This window comes from Mytilus edulis, chromosome 2, assembly GCF_963676685.1.
Source record: "Mytilus edulis chromosome 2, xbMytEdul2.2, whole genome shotgun sequence".
Taxonomy (NCBI): domain Eukaryota; kingdom Metazoa; phylum Mollusca; class Bivalvia; order Mytilida; family Mytilidae; genus Mytilus; species Mytilus edulis.
In genome coordinates this window covers 92,734,227-92,756,325 of record NC_092345.1, presented here as the reverse complement: position 1 = coordinate 92,756,325, position 22,099 = coordinate 92,734,227, and the positions used below count along the sequence as shown (strand labels likewise).

The 22,099-nt window shown below is 32.7% G+C and overlaps 2 protein-coding genes across 6 annotated transcripts; one reads left to right on the top strand and one right to left on the bottom strand.

Annotated features, from left to right (window-relative positions):
- Nucleotides 1-6,639: 6,639 nt before the first annotated feature.
- Nucleotides 6,640-12,430, bottom strand: LOC139513426 (large ribosomal subunit protein eL43). The gene is made up of 4 exons (XM_071301898.1): nt 12,328-12,430; nt 11,355-11,483; nt 10,835-10,917; nt 6,640-6,732 (listed from the first exon to the last, which is right to left on the bottom strand). The coding sequence occupies exons 1-4, from the start codon at nt 12,328-12,330 to the stop codon at nt 6,669-6,671; spliced, it is 279 nt and encodes a 92-aa protein (XP_071157999.1). The 5' UTR covers nt 12,331-12,430; the 3' UTR covers nt 6,640-6,668.
- On the top strand, nt 12,082-20,845 carry LOC139513425 (cytoplasmic 60S subunit biogenesis factor ZNF622-like). Of its 5 annotated transcripts, none has more exons than XM_071301893.1 (8): nt 12,082-12,131; nt 14,347-14,536; nt 15,251-15,590; nt 16,049-16,234; nt 16,751-16,913; nt 17,592-17,713; nt 19,635-19,769; nt 20,514-20,845. In XM_071301893.1, the coding sequence occupies exons 1-8, from the start codon at nt 12,097-12,099 to the stop codon at nt 20,639-20,641; spliced, it is 1,299 nt and encodes a 432-aa protein (XP_071157994.1). In that variant the 5' UTR covers nt 12,082-12,096; the 3' UTR covers nt 20,642-20,845. The 5 variants fall into 5 exon arrangements, with proteins under 5 accessions (XP_071157994.1, XP_071157996.1, XP_071157997.1 ...); XM_071301895.1 differs by lacking the exon at nt 12,082-12,131 and adding an exon at nt 12,503-12,632; XM_071301896.1 differs by lacking the exon at nt 12,082-12,131 and adding an exon at nt 12,562-12,664.
- Nucleotides 20,846-22,099: the final 1,254 nt, after the last annotated feature.

The window sequence follows — 22,099 nt, the reverse complement described above, 5'->3', positions numbered from 1 at the left end:
GGACCAAAAATTAAGAATCTACATACACAGTTAGATTCGGCATATCAAAGAACCCCAATTATTCAATTTTTGATGAAATCAAACAAGGTTCAATTTTGGACCCTTTGGGCCCCTTATTCCTAAACTATTGGGACCAAAACTCCCAAAATCAAACCCAACCTTCCCTTTATGGTCATAAACCTTGTGTTTAAATTTCATAGATTTCTATTTACTTATACTAAAGTTATTGTGCGAAAACCAAGAATAATGCTTATTTCGGCCCTTTTTGGCCCCTAATTCCTAAACTGTAGGAACCAAAACTCCCAAAATCAATCTAAACCTTCCTTTTGTGTTCATAAACCTTGTATAAATTTCATAGATTTCTATTTTCTTATTCTATTAAAGTTATTGTGCGAAAAACCAAGAAAATGCTTAATTGGGCCCCCAATGCCTAAACTGTTGGTACCAAACTCCCAAAATTTATCCCAACCTTCCTTTTGTGGTCATAAACCTTGTGTTTAAATTTCATATATTTCCATTTACTTATAAACTAAAGTTATAGTGCGAAAACCAATTTGTCTTCGGACAACGATGATGCCGCCAACTTACCAATATATGACCGCAGAAAAATTTTGCAGTCGTATAAAAATTTGAACTATAACCACTGAACCATGAAAATGAGGTCCAGGTCAGTTGATACCTGCCAGTTGGACATGTACATATTACAGTCCTTCCATACACCAAATATACAAGACATATCTGAGATATGGACTTAACCACTAGAACTTAATCTTGTTCACTGATCCATGAAATGAGGTAAAGTGCAAACTGTCTGACGGGCATCTGGAGGTTGCAAGGTACACGCATACCAAATATAGTTATCCTATTACTCATAATAAGAGAGAAATCAACATTACAAAAAATCTTTAACTTTTTTTTAAGTTATCACTGAATCAAGGTCAAACAGAAACTTCATATCATGAGGCATCTATATACACAGTATGAAGCATCCAGGTCCTCAAACTTCTAAAATATAAAGCTTTTAAGAAAATAGCTATTAACACCGCAAGATCACCCTCCCTGTCGAGTTTTCAGCGAAAAAAACTTGAACTTTAATCATTGAACCATGAAAATGAGCTGAAGGTAAGATGACACCGGCTAGTTTAACATGTGCACCTTATAGTAGGGTGCCCAATCAACAAATTTTATCGATTTGCCTTAACGGAATAACATACGGCTATATTTTATATCCTTGTAAAGAGGAGAACAAGCCTCATCGAAATAGCGTTGTCGTCGTTGTCTGCCGTGGTCACGTTTTTTTTTAATCAGGGTCAAAGGTCAAAGCAAAAAATCAAGAAAAATGCACAGTCACATTTAGATAGCTAGTTTCTCCTACATATATGCGTTTGGAGGAAAATAAAAACAACTAATTTAGAGAAAAATATCTTTTGTATCTACATTTAGAACTTATTTTATATTTTTATCGCCAAAAATGACTTTAAATTGACTTTTTTGCATATAGGGTGCAAATTTGAAATTTTCGAATAGCTGTTCAATAACAGTGACCTTGACCTATTTCAATTTCTAAATTTAATTTTTTTGTATTAAATTCGCTACAAGTACGATCTAAAGATGTTTTTTAGATCTTAACTTTAATCATTTGTCGAAAAAAAAATGTGATTTTCACGTCTTTTGATAGTAAGGTGTTCGTCAATTTCTAGGTAAAAATCAAATTTCTGTTATTGTGTGTTAAAGAGTATATATAAATGATTTGTTTCAAAAGTAACATCACATTTGGTTGAATATAAAGCTCTGTGTATAGCTTTGCTTTACAGAAGTAAAAATTACTGCAAACAGAGAAAAAGGGGGAGGGGAAAAAGTTTTGAAAACAAAACAGGTATTAGAAACAGGTAAAACACCCTATCCTACATATACAGATGACAAAATAAGCAACAATTGGCTATAATGTTTACAAGTATTCCAAAAATATAATAAGGGAGAGGGTTATGTTCAGCATTAATGTATTTTACAAGCAATTGCAAACAAAATAGGCGTGAGAAACCAAAGGAACATTAAAAACTTATAAACTGAAGACAAGCAGACTTCAGCATGGCAAAAACACGAAAAAGAAAAAGAAATGCAAATAGAAAATTATGATCGAGGTTAGTATTACCTACACTAAATTCTATGGTCTCCTGTAGTTCCCCGGCCAACGTCAAAGAACATATTGCAGGTTTTTTTATTATTATTTTTTTACATATCTTTCCCCACTAGATAGATTATTACTATATTTCCGACGATTTCAAAATTGAGAAGATGTTTTATATATTGTTTAGAAAATATTATGGAGTGCGTTATTTTCATTCGATTGCTAACAATGATTTATAAGACACATACAGAAAAATGAAATCTTATACATCGTCATCTTCGTCGCCATCAATGTGTCTAACTACAACCACACGAGTATTTACATTTTGACATATGTCATTTGCCTGACATGGGCATACATCTATACATGATAGATTTTGATCAAAGCAAATGCAACCCTTTGAAAACACAGAATTCCCCTTACAAGTAGAAACTAAATCTTGCAGAAATTCGGATGACATATGACCTCCGAGATAGAAAGGAACAAGTCATTGCCCATTTTGAAGAATGCTAAGGTGTAGTTCTGCTACACGGGAAGACATCAAATTTACGTCTGAAGTGAAACTATTATTACATATTGTTTAAAAGTAGATTCACAAGCAGGAAGTTTGACTAGGGAGAAATTTTAAATTGTAGCCAATTTTACGCTCAAATTGTTTAGGTCGCAGTGATCTATTTTTAGTTTTGACTTGAGATCATTCAACCTGACAACAAGATCTCGATCTGCATCTATAGGTCCAGCGATGTCACAATAAGAAAGGTTTGACAAATCGGTAAAATCATCTGGGCTGTCCTTCAAGACTACTGATCCTAAACAGGGTCCAATACGTTGTATTGCATCATGTAACAGCACGTGTGGTAGAAAGTTACAGATAGCAAACCCGAGACTTTTACATATTTCGTGGACAGGTATACAGTATTTGTCAATTGTTTATGTAATTTATACGTGTTTCTTGTTTCTCGTTTTTTTTTATATCGATTAGACCGTTGGTTTTCCCGTTTGAATGGTTTTACACTAGTATATAGCTTGTTGTTCGGTGTGAGCCAAGGCTCCGTGTTGAAGGCCGTACATTGACCTATAATGGCTTACTTTTTTAAATTGTTATTTGCATGGAGAGTTGTCTCATTGGCGCTCACACCACATCTTCCTATATTTATATAGATGCGAAAATCTTGTATTCAAGTAATAGTGTCTGTTTGAAACCATAGCTCATGTGTATGCTGCATGGAGTGGATGTAAGGAACGCATAAGATTAAAACATATGTATCTTGTGACTTTGTTATTATCCTATCCTTGATTCCTTTCACACCTATCTCTTTGTCTACATGAATAGCATGCATATGTAAAATCATGCGAGTATCTACTTCATCGGGAGTACCAAATAATTCTTAAAACATAAATACTATTTCTGAGCTAATTTAGGGTCCTTTGAAGTGCTAGCTAGAATATGACTTTCTCGTGTTTCATAGTAACTGTTGATCTACCATGATGCTGAACAATCGATTCCCCAAGAAATCTGATTAAGGCCTGCTGTATCTCACTGACTCAAAAAAACTTTTTCCAGGCAGGAATTTGACGACCTTCTATATGTTATGTCCTGAAACACTTTAACAGACGATCAAGAACTAGATTCAGCTTTAAAAAAAAAACTTCAGTTGTGTCTGCTAGTGTAAGATTTGTAGCAAGAATGATGCTACAACATTTTGTAATCATCAGTACGAAAATGGTCTAGGTCTGAAGTATTAGGCAATAAACTCAAATATTTCCGTGCTCCCATAGCCTCGATAAAGCTTTTGTTTGTTCTTATTACTCAATTATTAATAAGCAATTCAGTAAAAGAACCTTGACATATAACACACTTATCCCATTGTATTTCATTCTTACTTCGCTTATGGTTTGATTAGCTTAGTTTAACAGGACTCTAAATGTGTGCCATATTCCGGGTCCGAAACGTGATCGAAGGATTTGATTTGTATATTACAATTATAACAAAACTATCAATAAAAAAAACCAATTAAAGTTATGGAAACCAACAAAAAATATTTCCAATTACAAAACAACGATCTTCAAACTGACTGGACTATTCCAAATATACAATTTGACCATACGACAAGCAAAAAATAGAAATGAAGTTAGTGAAAATTGTCCTAGTTAATGACCTGGTGGTGTAAGCTACAAAACGGTTAACGGCACGAGAAAAGGCGTGTTTGAAACAAGGCAGAATGATCACTAAATTTGTGTTTTAAATTGCTATTTTCTTCTCACCGATTAACATTACACAATAGATATTTGGCACACATATGAACCACGTGTTATTAATGTAATCAGAGTAAAAATCCCGTGAAAGTAACACGTAATAAATTTTCTTTTGTTCAAAATGTGGTAAATTTCAGCTAAAAAAATAGCCATACTAAAATCATGAAATACTTATTTTTAAATTATATAAATCTTTTCAGCTTTCATTATATGATAAATTTAATTTTTAAGCTAAATGATGAGTATCATTTGAACAAATAACATAGAAAGCAATAAATTTTGTTTTCGTGTTGAAGATGGTCTGTATGATGAGTTTTCTGTGGGTACCCTAAGAAACCACAAAATTTTGAAAAACGTGACCACGGGAGCATACGACGACATTCATGATTAAAAAATATAATGATTTTCCAATCGTTTGCATATAAATATAGCCGTATGTTATCCGTTAACTTAAACTCGTTAACTAGACGTCTTTTTCGATACTGGGCACCCTACTATTATCCTCATTCCATAAACTAAGTATAGTAGACCTTCAAGTTGTTAATATTTTAACCACAGAGTGAATGTATCATTAATTGGCAGAAAAAGACAAGTCCATCATAAGTAAAATACGGAAAACAGGGTGGTGTTTTTTAACGAATATACATCTGGATACTGTCTTATAATCACAAACAAGAATCTGTCCAAGTTTAGTAGAAATCCAGGATAGATTAAGAAAGTTATTAAACCACTGAGTGAATAATTGTGGACCATGACAATGTAGGATCGCGGTCTCACTTTCGAGACGAAAGTTGTTAACAAAAATTCTTTGGTGGCTGAATTTACATAATTTTATAGGACTGATCATGCACAAAAATTAGAATAAAATTGATACAGTGTACATCTCCCCAAGTAGAGCAAATGACAATTAAACCTGGAACTCCTACCCCTAGCAATGGATTTTTTTTTAATACTTTCCCAATGAATCAGATACAAATATGAATACTTAACTTTGTTACATGTAATGCACATAATTATGTCCGACATGGTCTATAATAGAACTTATATACCAAGTTAATTTTTTTCCTGATGAGAAATAAATTTTTGGATCTAGTTTTACGATTCGCTCGTGTATGTAACAATGTATTAGATTTTAGCGAGAGAAATTTATGTATTACTGAAAAATTATTACACCAGGGTTTTCGATATCACAAACTGGTCAAAACATTTACTAAATTTTATCACCGGTATAAGGAAATAATTCGTAAATATAACTCAACATGCAGACATCTTATACGTTCAGGTATTTCACATCCAAAATTTTATGGAAATATTCTTTATAAAGCACAAAAATGTCAGTATTCTCCTCAGAAACTAACAAAACCTTTAAATAGACTTATTAAAAGGGGATATAGTTACGATACTGTTGTCAGGTCATTAAAGATTGCATATTTTGGCTTTAACATTGATTCACTGATAGGGTCTTTGCATCGGAACTAAACACATTTATTTCTAAAAAAAACAGTTGTTGGCATGACACGGGTTATGTTCTTCTCATATATTTTATGATAGTATGATACTAAACCCCTAACGGGAGGGATTGTACCTGATATTCATATGATGAAGACATAATCTTTCAATCAGTTTAATTGAGGTCTGGAGCTGGCTTGTCAGTTAACTGCTAGTAGTCTGTTGTTATTTATGTATTATTGTCATTTTATTTATTTTCTTTTGTTACATCTTTTGACATCAGACTCGGACTTCTCTTGAACTGAATTTTAATGTGTGTATTGTTATTCTTTTACTTTTCTACATTGGCTAGAGGTATAGGGGGAGGGTTGAGATCTCATAAACATGTTTAACCCCGCCGCAATTTTGCGCCTGTCCCAAGTCAGGAGCCTCTGGCCTTTGTTAGTCTTGTATGATTTTAAATTTTAGTTTCTTGTGTATAATTCGGAGTTTAGTATGACGTCCATTATCACTGTACTATTATGCATATTTTAGGGGCCAGCTGAAGGACACCTACGGGTGCGGGAATCCTCGCTACATTGAAGACCCATTGGTTGCCTTCGGCTGTTGTTTGCTCTATGGTCGGGTGGTTGTCGCTTTGACATATTCACCATTTCCTTTCTCAATTTTATTAAAAGAAATATGAATAATCTGATAAATTCAGGATTTATCCAAGACAACCTGAGTGTTTTCATCAGCTGGATTATAATATGACTCACACAATAGAATAGCTAGGGACTATGGGTTATTGAAATATTCATAACAAATAGTTTTTTTATATTTTATTTTTGACACTTCAAAGTTCCTTCATTTCTCTAAGACGTCGAACTGCACTTCTGACTGTGGCTGCAGCATTTGTACTACAAAAGATTAGAAATTTGGTGTTGAAATAAAATTATTAGTATTTAAACAAGATATCAAAACAACTACATGTATCACATTAATAAAATATACACCATACTCCATGTAGAAAATATGCCAATTAGTAATCTCTTTCACTTGTTTGTCTACAATTTATTTTCAAAAATAACAAGCATGAAATAAAAAAAGTTTGGAAAACTGATTTGCCAGACTGATTGATGGACAGACAGACAGAGTGCAAACCTAAAGCCCCATTCGATAGCAGACAAAAAAGATTCTTCACACAAATGAAATTAAAAGCCATAATTTTTTCTCTTTCTTCAGTGCCAGTATTCTATTAATATGTTACTTGGATATTAAAAGATATTTAAAACTAAGAACTGTAAAAATGACGCTACCCAAATTTGTACTTGATCTGAGTTTTGTGGTAATAAGCATTGAGTTGTGGCAAACTTAAGGTACAGAAGGGGGGAAAAAATCAACAATTTTTCAATTTGTAAAGGAGCTTTACTCTAAAACAGTAAAAGTAATGCCACCAATATTCGGACTTGATCTGTTTGGTGGTTTTAAGCATTATGTATAGGGATCATTACATTTGGTTGAGGCATACTTAAGTCAGAGATTGGAAACAAAATTCAGCAAAATTTCCATTTGTAAAGGGGCGCAACTCTATAAGCGTGTAAAAGTGACACCACTAAAATTCATCTGGTTTTTTTTCGGTAATAAGCATTGTGTATAAGTTTCATACCATTTGGTTAAGGCAAACTAAAGTTAGAGAATGGAAACCAATTATGGGACATACGAACAGACATGAGTAAAACTTAATGGCCCTTCCCTATGGCTAGGGCATAAAAATATCTTTGAGACTCCCTCCCCAAATCAAATTGCACCGAAAATATTTCATATCATTGAAATCAATTGTGATCCTCAATTTTCTTGTTTATTAACGTTGATCTCTACAATTCCTCTATCCATTATTGTTTTGACAAAAACTTTGAAAATATTTCATATAGTTCATCACTCAGAAACAACTCAAATAAACAGTCAATTCACAGTTTCAGCAATGTAAATCAATTCTATTCTTGTCTTGATGATCATTTGTTGTATTTGATTATGTCAGTTCACCATTTAAGGGCTATAACTCTAATAATACTGTTGACTTACATGTCGCATATATATCATTGCGAACCCAATTATACCTTTCCATAGATTCACCTGTCCATTTAAACTTTTGGATGTTCTATTGTCAAATCTAACAAATACAACAGGTATTGTTCTTTGTGTAATTTATTCACTAAGACAAAAAAAAAAAATTCTAAGAGAAATCTATCACTCATTGATTAATCTATCTGAGTAAAAAGTTTATCTGCTAAATAGATAGAAATAACAGGTTTACCATTATAAATAAACAGCTGCGCCATGAGCGCATGATACGCCCGACGTCTTATGTGGAAGTCTTATGCAATAATCATTAATAGTTTATGAGAAAGTTTTAAGCAATAACCATATATTGTTTTAGAGACACGGCGGGACATGTGAAACCCCCCACCGTGGTTTTTTTTTACAAAAACTAAATATTACCAAAATAAAATTTTGAATCAAAACCAAAAAGTATACAGATCTTTAGATTAATATATCAAAGAAGTGTGTAAAGTTTTAAGCAATAATCATAACTTATTTTTGAGATACTGCGCTACATGTAAAAAACCCTCCCCTGTTTTACAAAATACTCAATAACTCAAAAATAAAATTTTGAATAATCACCAAAAAGTATACAGATATTGAGATTAATATAACAAAGACATGTGTAAAGTTTTAAGCAATAATCATAAATAGTTTTTGAGATTTGGCGCGACATGTAAAAAAACCCTCCCCCTTTTTTACAAAATACTCAATAACTCAAAAATATAATTTTGAATCATCACCAAAAAGTATACAGATATTGAGATTAATATAACTAAAAAGTGTTTAAAGTTTTAAGTCATAATCAAGAATCGTTTTTGAGATACAGTGCAGCATGTGAAAAAAACACACCCCTGTTTTAGTTATAAAGTGCCGTAACTCAAAAAGTTTAAATCTTATTTTCACCAAAAAGTATACAGATCATTTGACCATCATAAGAAACAACTATATTAAGTTTCATGAAATTTGGATAAGTTGTTTTCAAGTTACGGTGCGACATGTTTACGCCGGACAGACGGACACCAGACATTTGTATACCATAATACGTCCCGTCAAAATTTTGACGGGCGTATAAAAATTGCATGTGAGTTTGTATATTCAATCTGTTGAATGTAAACACTTATGCAAACATAAATAAAAGTTGATTTCTGACACAATTTTCAACATTATTCTTACTTTTCAAAAAACATTTGACATAAAAACCCTAAAAATGATGATATTTATGTTAAGGCCTTCTTAAAAGTATGCTATAACTTTTCGGCATTATTTCAGTGAAATTCTCAAAATTCTGCTTATTGACCCCAAATCGTAATTTTTTTAACCCAAAACGGCAAAACTTTGAAAAAAATTATGAGGCTGTACAAATTCCTCACACTGAACGATGTCCATTCCAAGTGTTTTGAACATAAAACGACATTTTATGTCAAAAAAGTATACTAGTTTGGCTTCAATTCTTCCATATTCTTTCCAAAAAATTGTTTCCTCATTTCAAATTCTCGTAAATTCCGTAAATTTCCTTTGATTTTGACACGGTTTTCAACAAACTGAAGCCCCATATTTACACTTTCATCCGGGTTATTCATCAAAGAAAGATAACTCATGTTTGCACTGTTTGAGCGGGAAATATAAAAGATGTATTCCGATCCCGGTAAAACGGGACTCGTCGTCAGCAGTCTGAAGCGTGAATCCCGGTAAACCGGGACTCATCGGCGAAAGGGTTAACAAAAACAAAAAAAATGAAAATTTTGATTGGAACAATACTTATGTTTTTAAAAATTTACATTTTATGATTAAATTAGTGTTTATTTTGAACAGATTGAAAACAAAATATTATTAGAATTGAATAAGCACAAAATCACATGCATTCTTAATGGTAGACCTGTTATTTCTATATATTTAGCAGATAAACTTTTTACTCAGGTAGATTAATCAATGAGTGATAGATTTCTCTTACAACATTTACAAGAAATTTAAAGGTCTGAGTGAATAAACTACACAGAGAACAATACCTGTTGTATATATATATAGTTGAAATAGACAGGTAACTATCAGATGAATCTATGGAAAGGTACAATTGGGTTAGCAATAAGTAGTTCCCTTTTTAGTGACTTTATATAAATTGTGTTATAAATAAAATCAAAGAATGTTCAGTTGTTTTTGTTAATACATCTTTTGATTGAGTTGAGCTATTGCAATTGATATTTTATAGTGTGTCTTTCTATGTTGTGATGATGTTCCACTTTGGTTTAAGGTTAGGGTGAAGGTTGGCACCTATCAAAATGTTTAAACCCCCTGCTTTTGTTTGCTCTTGTCCTAAGTCGGGAACCTGTAGTAATAATTGTTTCTCCTTTATTTTCATATTGATTAGAACGTTGGTTTTCCTGTTTGAATGGTTAAACATGTACATGTACATTTGTCATTTTTTAGGCCCTTAAAGGCTTGCTGTTCGGTGTGAGCCAAGGCTCTGTATTGAAGGCTGTACTTTGACCTATAATGGTTTACTTGAACAAATTGTGACTTGGATGGTGAGTTGTCTCATTATACCAAATCTTCTAATATCTATTAACATTTAAACAATACAAGTTTTCAGAGTCAAACAACCATGAATACTAGCATATAAACTCAGCAAAAGCAATAATACTTGTCTACTCCATCACCACCCAAGGCTTACTTTTGGGACTTGGTTGGTTGAGGCAAGGCTAGAAACACTACTATGCATTGTCGATATGAGGACTTTTATGAACAGTGCTGCATTGAAAACCCATTGAATGCCTTCGACCATTGTCTGCTCTTTGGTCAGGTTGTTGTTTGTTTCTTGGACACAATTCCCCATTTCCATTCTCAATTTTAATTTTATTAGTGTATAGAGATTGGGAAAGTAGTTTTATGTAAACTAACAAAAAACACATGAACATGTACCTGTATATCCATGCACCTCCTGCAACAGTCTTCATACACTTGGTGCAGTGCCAGATTCCTACAGCTCTTCTTTTCATAGCGTCCTGTAAATTATAGAATACAAAATTTAAAATATAACGTTTTGTAGAAAACAGAAGTTACGTCACAAAATCAACATCCTTCACCAGTCTGCATGGTTAGCCACTAGTCTGATGCCCCAGACTAGAAAAATTTTGTTCAGACTAGTAAGTTTTTGGTTCAGACCGATTCACAGTCATTTTGAACGATTGGTGTACAACACCACTTTCAACACTTGTGCTATTTTAAGGCAGTCACCTTTTTTGGTAGAGGAGGTTGGAGTACCAGATTTTTTTTTTAACTTGAATTATTCTGTTAAATGGAATTATATTGTCCTTTCTTGTGCTTCTACAATATGTATAATATAGTGGTTATAACAGCTCATTTTTTAAATGAGACCAAGAAAATAAGCTACTGACCCAATAATTTATATTAAAACAAACTCATATTTTTATTGCTTTACCTTTCCACAAAACTGACATGTGTACTTGGCATGCTGTTCAATTTCCATCTTTTTGATGGTCTTCCTCAGTGAAGCACCATATCTGGTACCATACTTTCCAGTAATGCCAACCTTTCTTGTTCTCTTTGCCTGAAAAAATAACATCAACAATAAGACACAAATATAAAATGTATTTTGTTTTATTGAGGATGACATGCAAAAGTGATGCACTTGTCAAGCCTGTATAATTAGGTTTATCCTGTTAAGTATTCTGAGTTCTCTGCTTTTTCATTCTTTACTCTTACACTAGTCCGAGATTACTCTGACGTCCAACGGCTGTTTTGCCAGACAAGCTGGGGCCGTGGGACGTCAGAACTCGTCCCATATCAAAAAGTGGATATTTGCCCACCCAAAATAGATGCGCTGCTTCGTCGCTTCTCGTGTCGACTGACTGCCTTGGAATTATATAAATCGGGCACCAATCTGTTCATTTTTTCATTTATCTCTTCATTTATGTAAGTTTCACCTACCTGCCAACCTTTATTTTCTCATAATAAGACAGTTTTATACAGATACATGTCAAAGTAGTTAAAGACTGTAAATATCGAAGATTTAAGGAGCTTTGTGACCCTATATGGCCATGGTTCATTTTTGGACCAGTAGAAACTATATTCGTCCGAGCGACCCGGCCTATCAACTATTTACAGTATTTTAAGAAATTTATACAACTAAAAAACAATGTAAAATAAATACAGAACTGACAATGTGGGTTGCAATTGGAAAGGGAAGGAAAACATGGTAAACTTCTGAATATTAGTGAAGAAATTTAGACAAGACATTTAACCCGTTGGTAAATTTTATATTATTGCAGCCGTTCATAAGCTTTTAAATGATTGATAGACATTCGGGATATTCCTCTAACAGTGTAATGTATTAAATTTATTCAAAAGTAACAAGATGGCATAGATTAAGATGGATTTTAATTGGCATGTACCATTTCGAAGGCTGAAAGTTGGATAGAGGAAGCGGAAAAGGCTGGCGAAAGGGAAATACGGTTACATCTCCGGATTCGGACACGCTTTTGATTTAACCAGATTTTTTTTTATAACATGATTGACAGTCGATTATGTGTAGATTTTATTGTAGATCAATTGAATTTGTACATTATCATTTAATAAAATTTAAATATATTGATTGTGAAACTTTAAATAATTTCTCTTTCTCCTACTGCCAAATATTTGTTTTCGGATATTCAAACCGGAAGTAGTATGTACAGATTTTAGGATTGCAAAACACGTTGTAAGTTATCTTTTGACATAAATATTGTTCAGGTAATTTCTTAACATTTAGCTTTCATAAAGGTCTCGAAGAAAACTCGGATATATTATTTGAAGGAGTAGAAGGTATATAACGTTTTCATTGCTGTATTCTGCATATTTTTCTGATTTGTTTATATTTTGGCTTATTTTGCCACAGGCACGTTTCTATTCATGGGAATACCCACTATCAACGTATATAGATATATATATTCGTTTTTAGTCTTTTTGGCCACACTACCAGTGTGGCTAAAGTTGATTTGGCCACACTTTTTATAAACCTGTTTATGGGACGTTTTATGGTATACCGTTGGCTTTCATGTCAATCCAACCCCGAATCGATCTGGCCCAACGTCGATCAAGCCCCAGGTCGATCCTGAAAAGAAAAGAAAGTAGATTTCTGCGCAAATGTGGGGAAAACCGGAACAGGAACTAGATCTGAAAAAAAAATTAACAATTTTGAGTTCATTAGTAGAGTGAAAAATTTGGGAAATTTTCCCGATTTCTTTTTTTTTTTTATTGATTTTTCTACCATAATTGGGGACTTCGTCTCCATATAATGTAAAAGGTGTACGGTAAAAAAAATTGAATTGGACAAATATTTTCTTTAGATGAGTATAAAACAACTAGGTTAATCATGTTTTCATTACAAGTTTTCAAGATTATTGGGTATAATTATAATATGAGGCAGGCATTACCTGTAAATGGGGACGAAGTCTGTATGATTTTTTTTTGTAACTTATTTGTTAAAAAAAAAGAAACAGAAATACCGTAATGTTTCAGATTTTGGTTCTATTGTTAGGGATTTTAGTTGTGACGTCATATATGCAATGTAAACAAAGAAACGCTATCATCAGGTAACGTTTTTTCATTTCAAGGAATTATTAAAAATGAAATTGGTATTGCGTTCCTTCCTATTTTATACTAGATGGATAAATATATATTTTACTCAAAGTTTCATACACACAAAACCGGAAAAAGGAAGTACATTATAGATTTCTGCGCAGATGCGGGAATTCAAACCATGACATAAAAAAATTGAACGATTTTGAGTTCATTAGTACAATGAAAATTTCAGGAAAATTTTCCCGATTTTTTTTTTTTGATTTTTCTACTGTTATTGGAGACATCGTCCCCATATTAAAAACGTATATACCAGAATTTAGTACAATCAACAGACATCAATGATTAATCAGCAGTAACTAGCATTTTCTTTCTATAAGTTATATATATTGTATTTTTTTGTTAACATCTTTATCAAGGTGATAATTTAATTATCTAATTTTACTAATTAGTTATGGGGCCGGATCGACTTTGGGCTGGATCGACTTAGGGCCAGAACAACGATACCTACCGTTGTCGTTTGTCCGACCTTCTATCCGTCCGTCCATTGTCAATATGTCGAACATTAATTCTGAAACTTTTATGCAATATTTATTACCACGATATGCAAATGATTATTACCACAAAACACAGACTAAGTACAAATTTGGATAGTGTCACTTTTATCGTTCTTAATTTATCATAAAGTTATGTTCCTCTATAATCATATACATGTACATGTATGCAAGGAGGGGCATCATCTGTGTCTCACGTACACATTTCCCAATTATTTTATAAATATTAACCCTGCATTACAGAAGTGCAGTATTTTGTCATGTTTCATTTGACTGATTTACAGGACTATTCTATTTTAGGACAACTGTTGATGTCATGTCGGGCCTGTATACATGTATAACATGCAGAGTAGGATTTTCCACATTGGATCTTCAGAGAGGACATTATAAAACTGACTGGCACAGATATAACTTAAAAAGAAAAGTAGCTGAGCTCCCACCAGTCACTGCAGATACTTTCCAACAGAAAGTACTTGCACAGAGAGAAAAGGTAAAGTAATGAAATGTATGTCTGAAATAATTTTAACATTAGGAACTTAAAAAATAACATGAATAAGCTGGAAGTATGTTTTTTTATTTTAAATCTTATGAAAAAAACATATCAGAATATCTATTCAAGGATTGAATTTAGTAAAAGCATAATAATAATAATAATAAATTCTTTATTTAAAGAGGGTAAACACAGCTGTAACATTAGTTACAATAAACTAATCTTTCTTGCGGCCCTCACATAAAAATCTTGAAAAAATTACACATGGTAGCAGACAAGTAGTTCAAATTACAATGAACTTTTATTTAAACCTGATCAAGAGATAAAACTGGTCAAGAGGTACATGGAGTAAAATTTTTAAAAAAATCAAATAAAAAATATGCAAATCAAAATAATACATTGTACTTTGTTTAAAAGTACAAGTGTTTTGTGGTTTAGGCATTTTATATGGTAGTCCATTTCTTAACAATGATCCAAAAATAAGATTTCTATAAACCTCAGCTTTTTACTCAGGAACTATCAGATCACCTTGTGTTAGTTACATCTCTCAAGGAGAGGAATTATTATCTGATTTCACTTTAAACTTTTGAACTAGGGACTTTGGTGCTTCCATACACACACAATTATATAGAAGTAAAATCAACAGTATTCAAAAGAAACAAGTTAAAATTGTATCAGCAATGTTTCATTAAGTTTGATTTGGTTTGTTAACAGGCTATTGAAGATGAGGAGGCCACCACTGCTACATGTGAGATATGTAATAAACATTTCAACTCAAAGAACCAGTATGAAAATCATTTAAAATCTAAAAAGCATAAAGATGTTGTTACAAAACACACCTCAAAGCTGAGAGAAGAAATAGAAAAAAATAAAGAAAAAATCACAGAAAATGCAGAAGGAACAGATAATTCTGATTTGCCAGAAAATGAAAAAAGATTGATGAAAGATTGTGTAAACATGGCACTGAAAACCAAAATATCAGCTACTGCCAGTGGCAAGGGAGATCAAACTAAACCTGGAAGTAACAAAACACAGATGGAAATATCTGATGACGGTAACTTCATACATTTACCTTTGATAAACCCATATACCCATATTCAATTTTACCATTATTGTGTAATACAGTAAAGGGTATTTACATCTACTATTAAAAATCACTGGTTCAGCATAAAATTGCATCTGCAAAAATAGAAGTTCTTTAAAATGGAAAGTTCACCAAAGAAAATTTAGGATTATGGTTAAAATGCAATACTTCTCAATTGAAAAGTTTCAATCTTTTCAGTTTTTAAAGGAGAGATGTCTTAATGACATGTTTGAATATTAAGGATTTACTATTGTAAAACGTGCATGATAATAAGAGATTCCCATTTAATCCTTAAAGTATTTTTATGTCTGTATCTTATTTTCTATAATATATAAAAGTCAACAGATTACCAAAAAAATACTGTGAAAGATATTTGAAATTTATTAGGTTAATAATTGTGTGATCTCTATTTATTTTACTTTTTATAGATGATTCTGATGGAGAATCCGTGGAGGATTGGGAAGAAAATGCCCTAGGTATCGAGGAATGTTTATTCTGTTCACATATCAGTTCATCTCTAGAGTCAAATGTCAATCACATGACTAAGAAACATAGCTTCTTCTTACCGGATGCAGGATTTATTGCTGATTTGGAAGGACTTGTTGTGTACCTAGGTAACATTAATATGATTCACAATATTTTGAAAAGGGGGGCGAAAATGTCATTTTAAATAGTCTGAAGTTGATTTTCTATCCATTTGAGTGACACCTTTCCTGAAACCATTTATCAAGAGTTCAAAGGAAAATCATATATGCATTAGTGTGTAAACAAATTGTTTGTAAACACTATAATAGTTTCTGTACTTATGGCCAGTACTGATGTGAAACAACTGAATGTCAATTAGAAAATGGCCAAAAACACATGCAAAAGATAATCTTGATGTTCATATAAACCACTTTGAAGGCTTTATTATTTGTAGGCTGTCTAAAAAATTAAGTTGATGGCACAATAACTTTCATAATTGAAAAAAATCAGCAGATCAAAATGGGAAATAAAACTGTATATTGCTACCTAAGATCTCTGAGACAAAAATTGAAAAAAAAAACATTATTAAATGAAGGATAAAGAAAATGATGAAAATAATGTATTATTGTTCAATGTTTTTACTTTTATATATTTAAATTTTGTAGGTGAAAAAGTAGGAGTTGGTCATGTTTGCCTGTGGTGTAATGAGAAAGGGAAGGCTTTCCACTCAGTACAGGCTGTACAGAAACACATGTTAGACAAGGGACATTGTAAACTTCTACATGATGGGGATACAATGTTTGAATATGCTGATTACTATGATTACAGGTAAGATTATAAACTTCTACATGATGGGGATACAATGTTTGAATATGCTGATTACTAGGATTACAGGTGAGATTGTAAAACTGGCAGGAGACCATCAATTAAAATTGAGAATGGAAATGGGGAATGTGTCAAAGAGACAACAACCCAACCATAGAACAAACAACAACGGAAGGTCACAGGTATTCAGTGTAGAAACTTCTGCACCCGGAGGCGTCCTTCAGCTAGCCCCTAAACAAATATATATTCTAGTTCAGTGATAATGGACTTTAAACTAAACTCTGTATTATACACAAGAAACTAGGATTAAAAATCATACAAGACTAACAAAGGCCAGACAGAGGCTCCTGACTTGGGACAGGCGCAAAAATGCGGCGGGGTTAAACATTTTTTTTGAGATCTCAGCCCTCGCCTATACCTCTAGCCAATTTAAAAAAGAAAATTGTAGATATGCCTTCTTAATGAAATATTTCTTGGTATATTTTTTTCTGTATATGATTTTATATCAGAAATAGTGCAACTCCTCTGAATTTTTTTTTGGGTCTATTGCTCTGTCCACTCAATTTCTTAACAGTGCTGTTGATAACAGACTTTTCAAGCTCTGCATTTATAGGTCATGACAGCTAATAATTTCATCACCTGTTCTTGTTCTCTATAAGTAATCTGATTTTTTTGTTACAGGAGCAGCTATCCAGACTTTGATGAAGCTGCAGGAGGGGGTGAGGAAAGTATGGAAGTGGATTCTGAACAAGTTGACCCACAAGTTCTGCTTGATGATGGATATGAATTGGTATTACCTTCAGGTGTGTAATGCCTTAAATGAGGATTTTTACCATTGTTATGCTTTGAAAAAAACAACTATAGTAGGTAAACAGAATTAACAAACAGGGACTCTTCACTGGAATGCACAAGCACAACTGTTAGCGCCATGTGTTGCATAGGGCGCTAATCTTCCATCGGAGTCTGTCTGCTGCTGTTTGTTATACTTCTCTCCATGTTCTCTATCCAAATTCTGTTCTTTCCTTATCTACCATTCGTCTCCATGTCTCCTTTGGTCTTTCTACATTTCTCTTTCCTGGTGGTGTCCACGTCAAAGCGATTCTACAATCATTCCATGGGTCCATCCTCAGAATGTGACCTATCAAACTCCATCTCCTGTTCTTAATGGTGTTGGTTATGCTGCACATGTTGGCTTTTTGTAGCAAGTTCCTGGTGTTAAAGGTGTTAAGTCTATCTCCATCTCTCTTGCTTATCTTCCAACATTCTGACCCATATAGCAACACTGATATCACATTGCTTTTATAAATTTTCATTTTGGTGTTTCTACAATAACTGTACATGTATTGGTTTGATGTCCATAGAAGAACGACTTTTTGCTGGAATGCTGGACTAGTGAAATACATTGTTGACAGCAGAAAGTGCAATTTGTTGTTGAATAAAAAAAAAAATGGTAAAGAGAAACATCTAACAGCATAAATTATAATTAAGATTTGATTTATACTGAGCCAAAAAAGTTAAGCAACACTTTTTTTTTATAAATTTTTTTTGTTGTTTTTGGAAAAAATTATTTAAACATCATTGATATAATCCTAAGTTTTACCTGTAATTTAAAACAGTCGTACTTTTTTCCTGCTGATTGATTTCGCGCCATTTTGGCTTTGCATGTGTAAATGATGTTTTACCTTCTGTACCTGTACTTTTAAAACGATATTAAAAATTTCTTTTTCACTAACGTTCAGAAACACACCATTGGTAAGGAAAACACAAACACGTTTGAAAAAATTGCATGGGGCGTCAACCAGGCCTCCCCGAAAATGGCAGTCAGAAAGGTCTTGAAATGGTTGAAGCCGGAATGAGGGTTGCTGACATCATGGCTCGATTTAATGTGCCCAAGGCAACAGTTTAGAGACTAACAAACAGATATCGACAAATTACAACTGCACAGGAACGGTCGATATCTCCTAGACAAAAAAAAACTATTGTCAAGGAAGGAGCGCTTCCTTCGCTCTACGTCACATGTGACAAGTTTTTTTCGGCTAAAAAAGTAGTGCATTGACTAAGGGAAGCTGCTGGTGTGCCTGCTAATCCTTCATTGGTGCACTTAGGGTATGGCTGAGAAATTGATTTTGAGAAACACTATACTCATTTACGCATTTTGACCCTCTCGCGCTCCATACAAAGAAAATCCTAATGAGTCTGATTGATAAACATTCATGTTGCTTCTGACATATAATAATTCCATTTTGTTATTATTAAAATTATATGTTGTTATGATTTTGTAATAAAATAAGATTTCACATTTTTGTTGCTAAACTTTTTTGGCTCAGTATATATATGAGTTACTGAGTTTATATTGTCAAGACTCTCCTTATAGGGGACATTTTATAGGAGACATGCCTTGAATGATGATATTTTTTTATCCATTTTTGCATATTCTTGGCTTAAACTATAGTAGAGAGAAACTATCAACAACAATTATGATCCTCAAAATCATGATTTATATTCTAGTCTTTAATGTTGGAGAATGGCCATTGTTGATTAAGTGGCACATATATTCAAATGAGTGACAGTTTAAAGAATCAATTGTACTTGGATGTATAACTGTAGAACTGCAGTGTGTCTCTGCATAACAAATACTTATTAATATAATGCAAAGAAATTGTATTTCAATAAAATTATATATTTCAAAGAGTTCAATAAATTTTAATTTCATTGATTTTCCAGGTGCAACTATTGGGCATAGGTCATTGATGAAATATTACAAACAGAATTTACCACACAGAGACTTAAGCCAGAACAAGAGCGTTTTACCTAAAATGTTGGCTCAGTACAAGGCACTTGGGTGGACGGGTTGTACAGGTAATTATTTAATATACACAAGTGTTGATTGGTTAAATAGGTCATGTGTCCATTATACACAGGACTTCACTTGACTAGTTAAACAGATAAAAAGCAAGCTACAAAAAGCCCAGAAATAACAAATGTAAATCAATTCAAAAGAGAAAACCAACAGCCTGTTTGAGGTAAAAAACTAACAACAACCATTAAATATCAAAACTCACCTAAAACCTGGCATCAACTGAAGTGCTTTTGAAGGATCAGCAATTCAGTCTGTTCATGTTGTATTTCTATTCATTACTTTGGAGGAGTACTATAATCAGAAGAATATTAAACGAGGAAGCAATCATGGGACGATATGAATTGTTATGTCCCCAGGCCAGAGCCTTTATTTTTACTTTAAAGAAAGTACCATGTTTATTTTGTCAGAAAGTGGGGTGTGTGAGCTTGCTCATTAAATTTACTTTGTGTGATCTTTGTTATAAGCAGGTATCCCATTTGTATTTCATATGATGTAGAAGGTGTTGGTCCTCTTTGATAGTACTCCAACATTTATAATTAGGTTTCATTTAAATTGCTATTTAAAAAAAAAAAATTGCCCAAAGTTTTTTGTAATTGTGTCATAAATGTTTCATTGGTAAATTGCTAGAATGTTACATCTATACAAAAATTCACACATAAAATTCCATGATTTAAAAAACTTGTGTTATAGAATTAAATTTGTCACATAGAATAATATATAATATGACGTCTCTTTATTTTTAGGTGAGGTGGCACAGAAAAGAGTTAAAGATCTTGGTTACATGCAGAGACTTAAGAATAAGCACAGATTAAGACTTGGTAAAAAGGCAAACAAATTTCAACCTCACTACAGACCACAAGTGGTGTTCTAGAATGGATACCTTTGTTATTAATAGTCAGCATTGTGATTTTGATGAATTAAGTACAATTCTAAAAGAAAACAAACAATTATTGTTACAATTATAATTTATTTGTTACAGCTGATTAATTATGATACTAATGTATGTGATATGTTTGAAAAAAATCAGTGTTATGCAGAAAATGATGTATACATATATTAAAAGACTATTAACAAATCACTGGCTCAATCTTTTGAAACATGTTGCCAAATATCTTATATAGTTTTAACTTTATATTTTGATGTGAAATATTCTCTGATCTAGTTCCTATAATTGTGCTATATCCTCCTTTAAATCCCCTTCATTTTTAGTGGTAGAAGATTTTAAAATCTTCTGAAATCCAATACTGAGTCAGTATTACTGACAGCTGGTCAAGTCTATCATTATACATTTCCAGGAGTGTTCCCTTTTTGTGGTTTTCAATTTAATAATCTGTAATAAGATTGTAAAATAGTTTCTGCATCATTTTATTATTTTGAAAAACAAATGTACAGCTGATTTCAGACAGCTATTTCTTACTCTCAAACTAAAATTCTCAATACAGTAACAATAAATTACAATAAGCATTAAATAAGAGGAACACTCAGTTTCACTAGGTTTGTTTACATCATTTATGTTTGTCACTAAAGTAAAATTGTAGATAACCGTGATGATATTATTATAAAGTGTATAAAATTATTACAGGGGCCCGGCTTGGAACAAGCAAATACAGAAAATGACTGGGTAGTTATAAAGATTTGGATGCTTCAAATCTTGTGTGCAGATACCTTGTGTTGAATTGCGTCTATTGTCCTTGATCTCATTTTTTTCTTGCTATGACGATGTTGAAAAAAACTAGCCTTACATTCTGTTTTTGTCAGCATCATCAACAATGTATTAGTTTGTGATAAAGTCCAGGTTATGGGAAACACTAGTGATAGGTCAATAATATTTGGTATGCAGTTGTATTAGCATTGGCACATTTCATTTCCATGGAGATTTATTTGCCCTGCCCCCTCAGTTATGGACAATTGACTTTAGAACTTTAGTTTACATGTACAATTGTATTAGTCTGTGATTATGTAAGAACTGTTAGAGGTAGGTCAGTGATATTTGGTATGCGGATGTATTAGCATTGGCATATCTCATTTCCATGGTGATAGTTTGGCTGCCCACTCAGTACTAGTTCATGGACTTTGAATGTCTTGCATTTTTTACATGTAAACAGTTTGTGACTAGTTCAGTTTGAGATGAACCAATAATGTTACCAGTTAGTCAATAAAATTTGGTATGCAGTTCAACTATCATTTGCAAGTTTCATTTTTGTGGTGATTATATGGCCCCACAACCTCAGTGAAACACATAGCTTTCAACTTAAATTTTGTTGTAAAGTTAGTCAGAAGGGAACCACTTGTGATAAGTCAATGCTATTTGGTATGCAGTTATAAAACC

Coding starts and splice junctions, on each gene's coding strand:
- LOC139513426 (XM_071301898.1), bottom strand. Junction 10,918..11,354: donor CATGTCAGTTTTGTGGAAAG/GTAAAGCAATAA, acceptor TATAATTTACAG/GACGCTATGAAAAGAAGAGC. Junction 6,733..10,834: donor GGAGGTGCATGGATATACAG/GTACATGTTCAT, acceptor AATCTTTTGTAG/TACAAATGCTGCAGCCACAG.
- LOC139513425 (XM_071301893.1), top strand. CDS start 12,097: ATGTGGGTTGCAATTGGAAAGGGAAGGAAAACATG. Junction 15,591..16,048: donor GATGGAAATATCTGATGACG/GTAACTTCATAC, acceptor TACTTTTTATAG/ATGATTCTGATGGAGAATCC. Junction 16,235..16,750: donor AGGACTTGTTGTGTACCTAG/GTAACATTAATA, acceptor TAAATTTTGTAG/GTGAAAAAGTAGGAGTTGGT.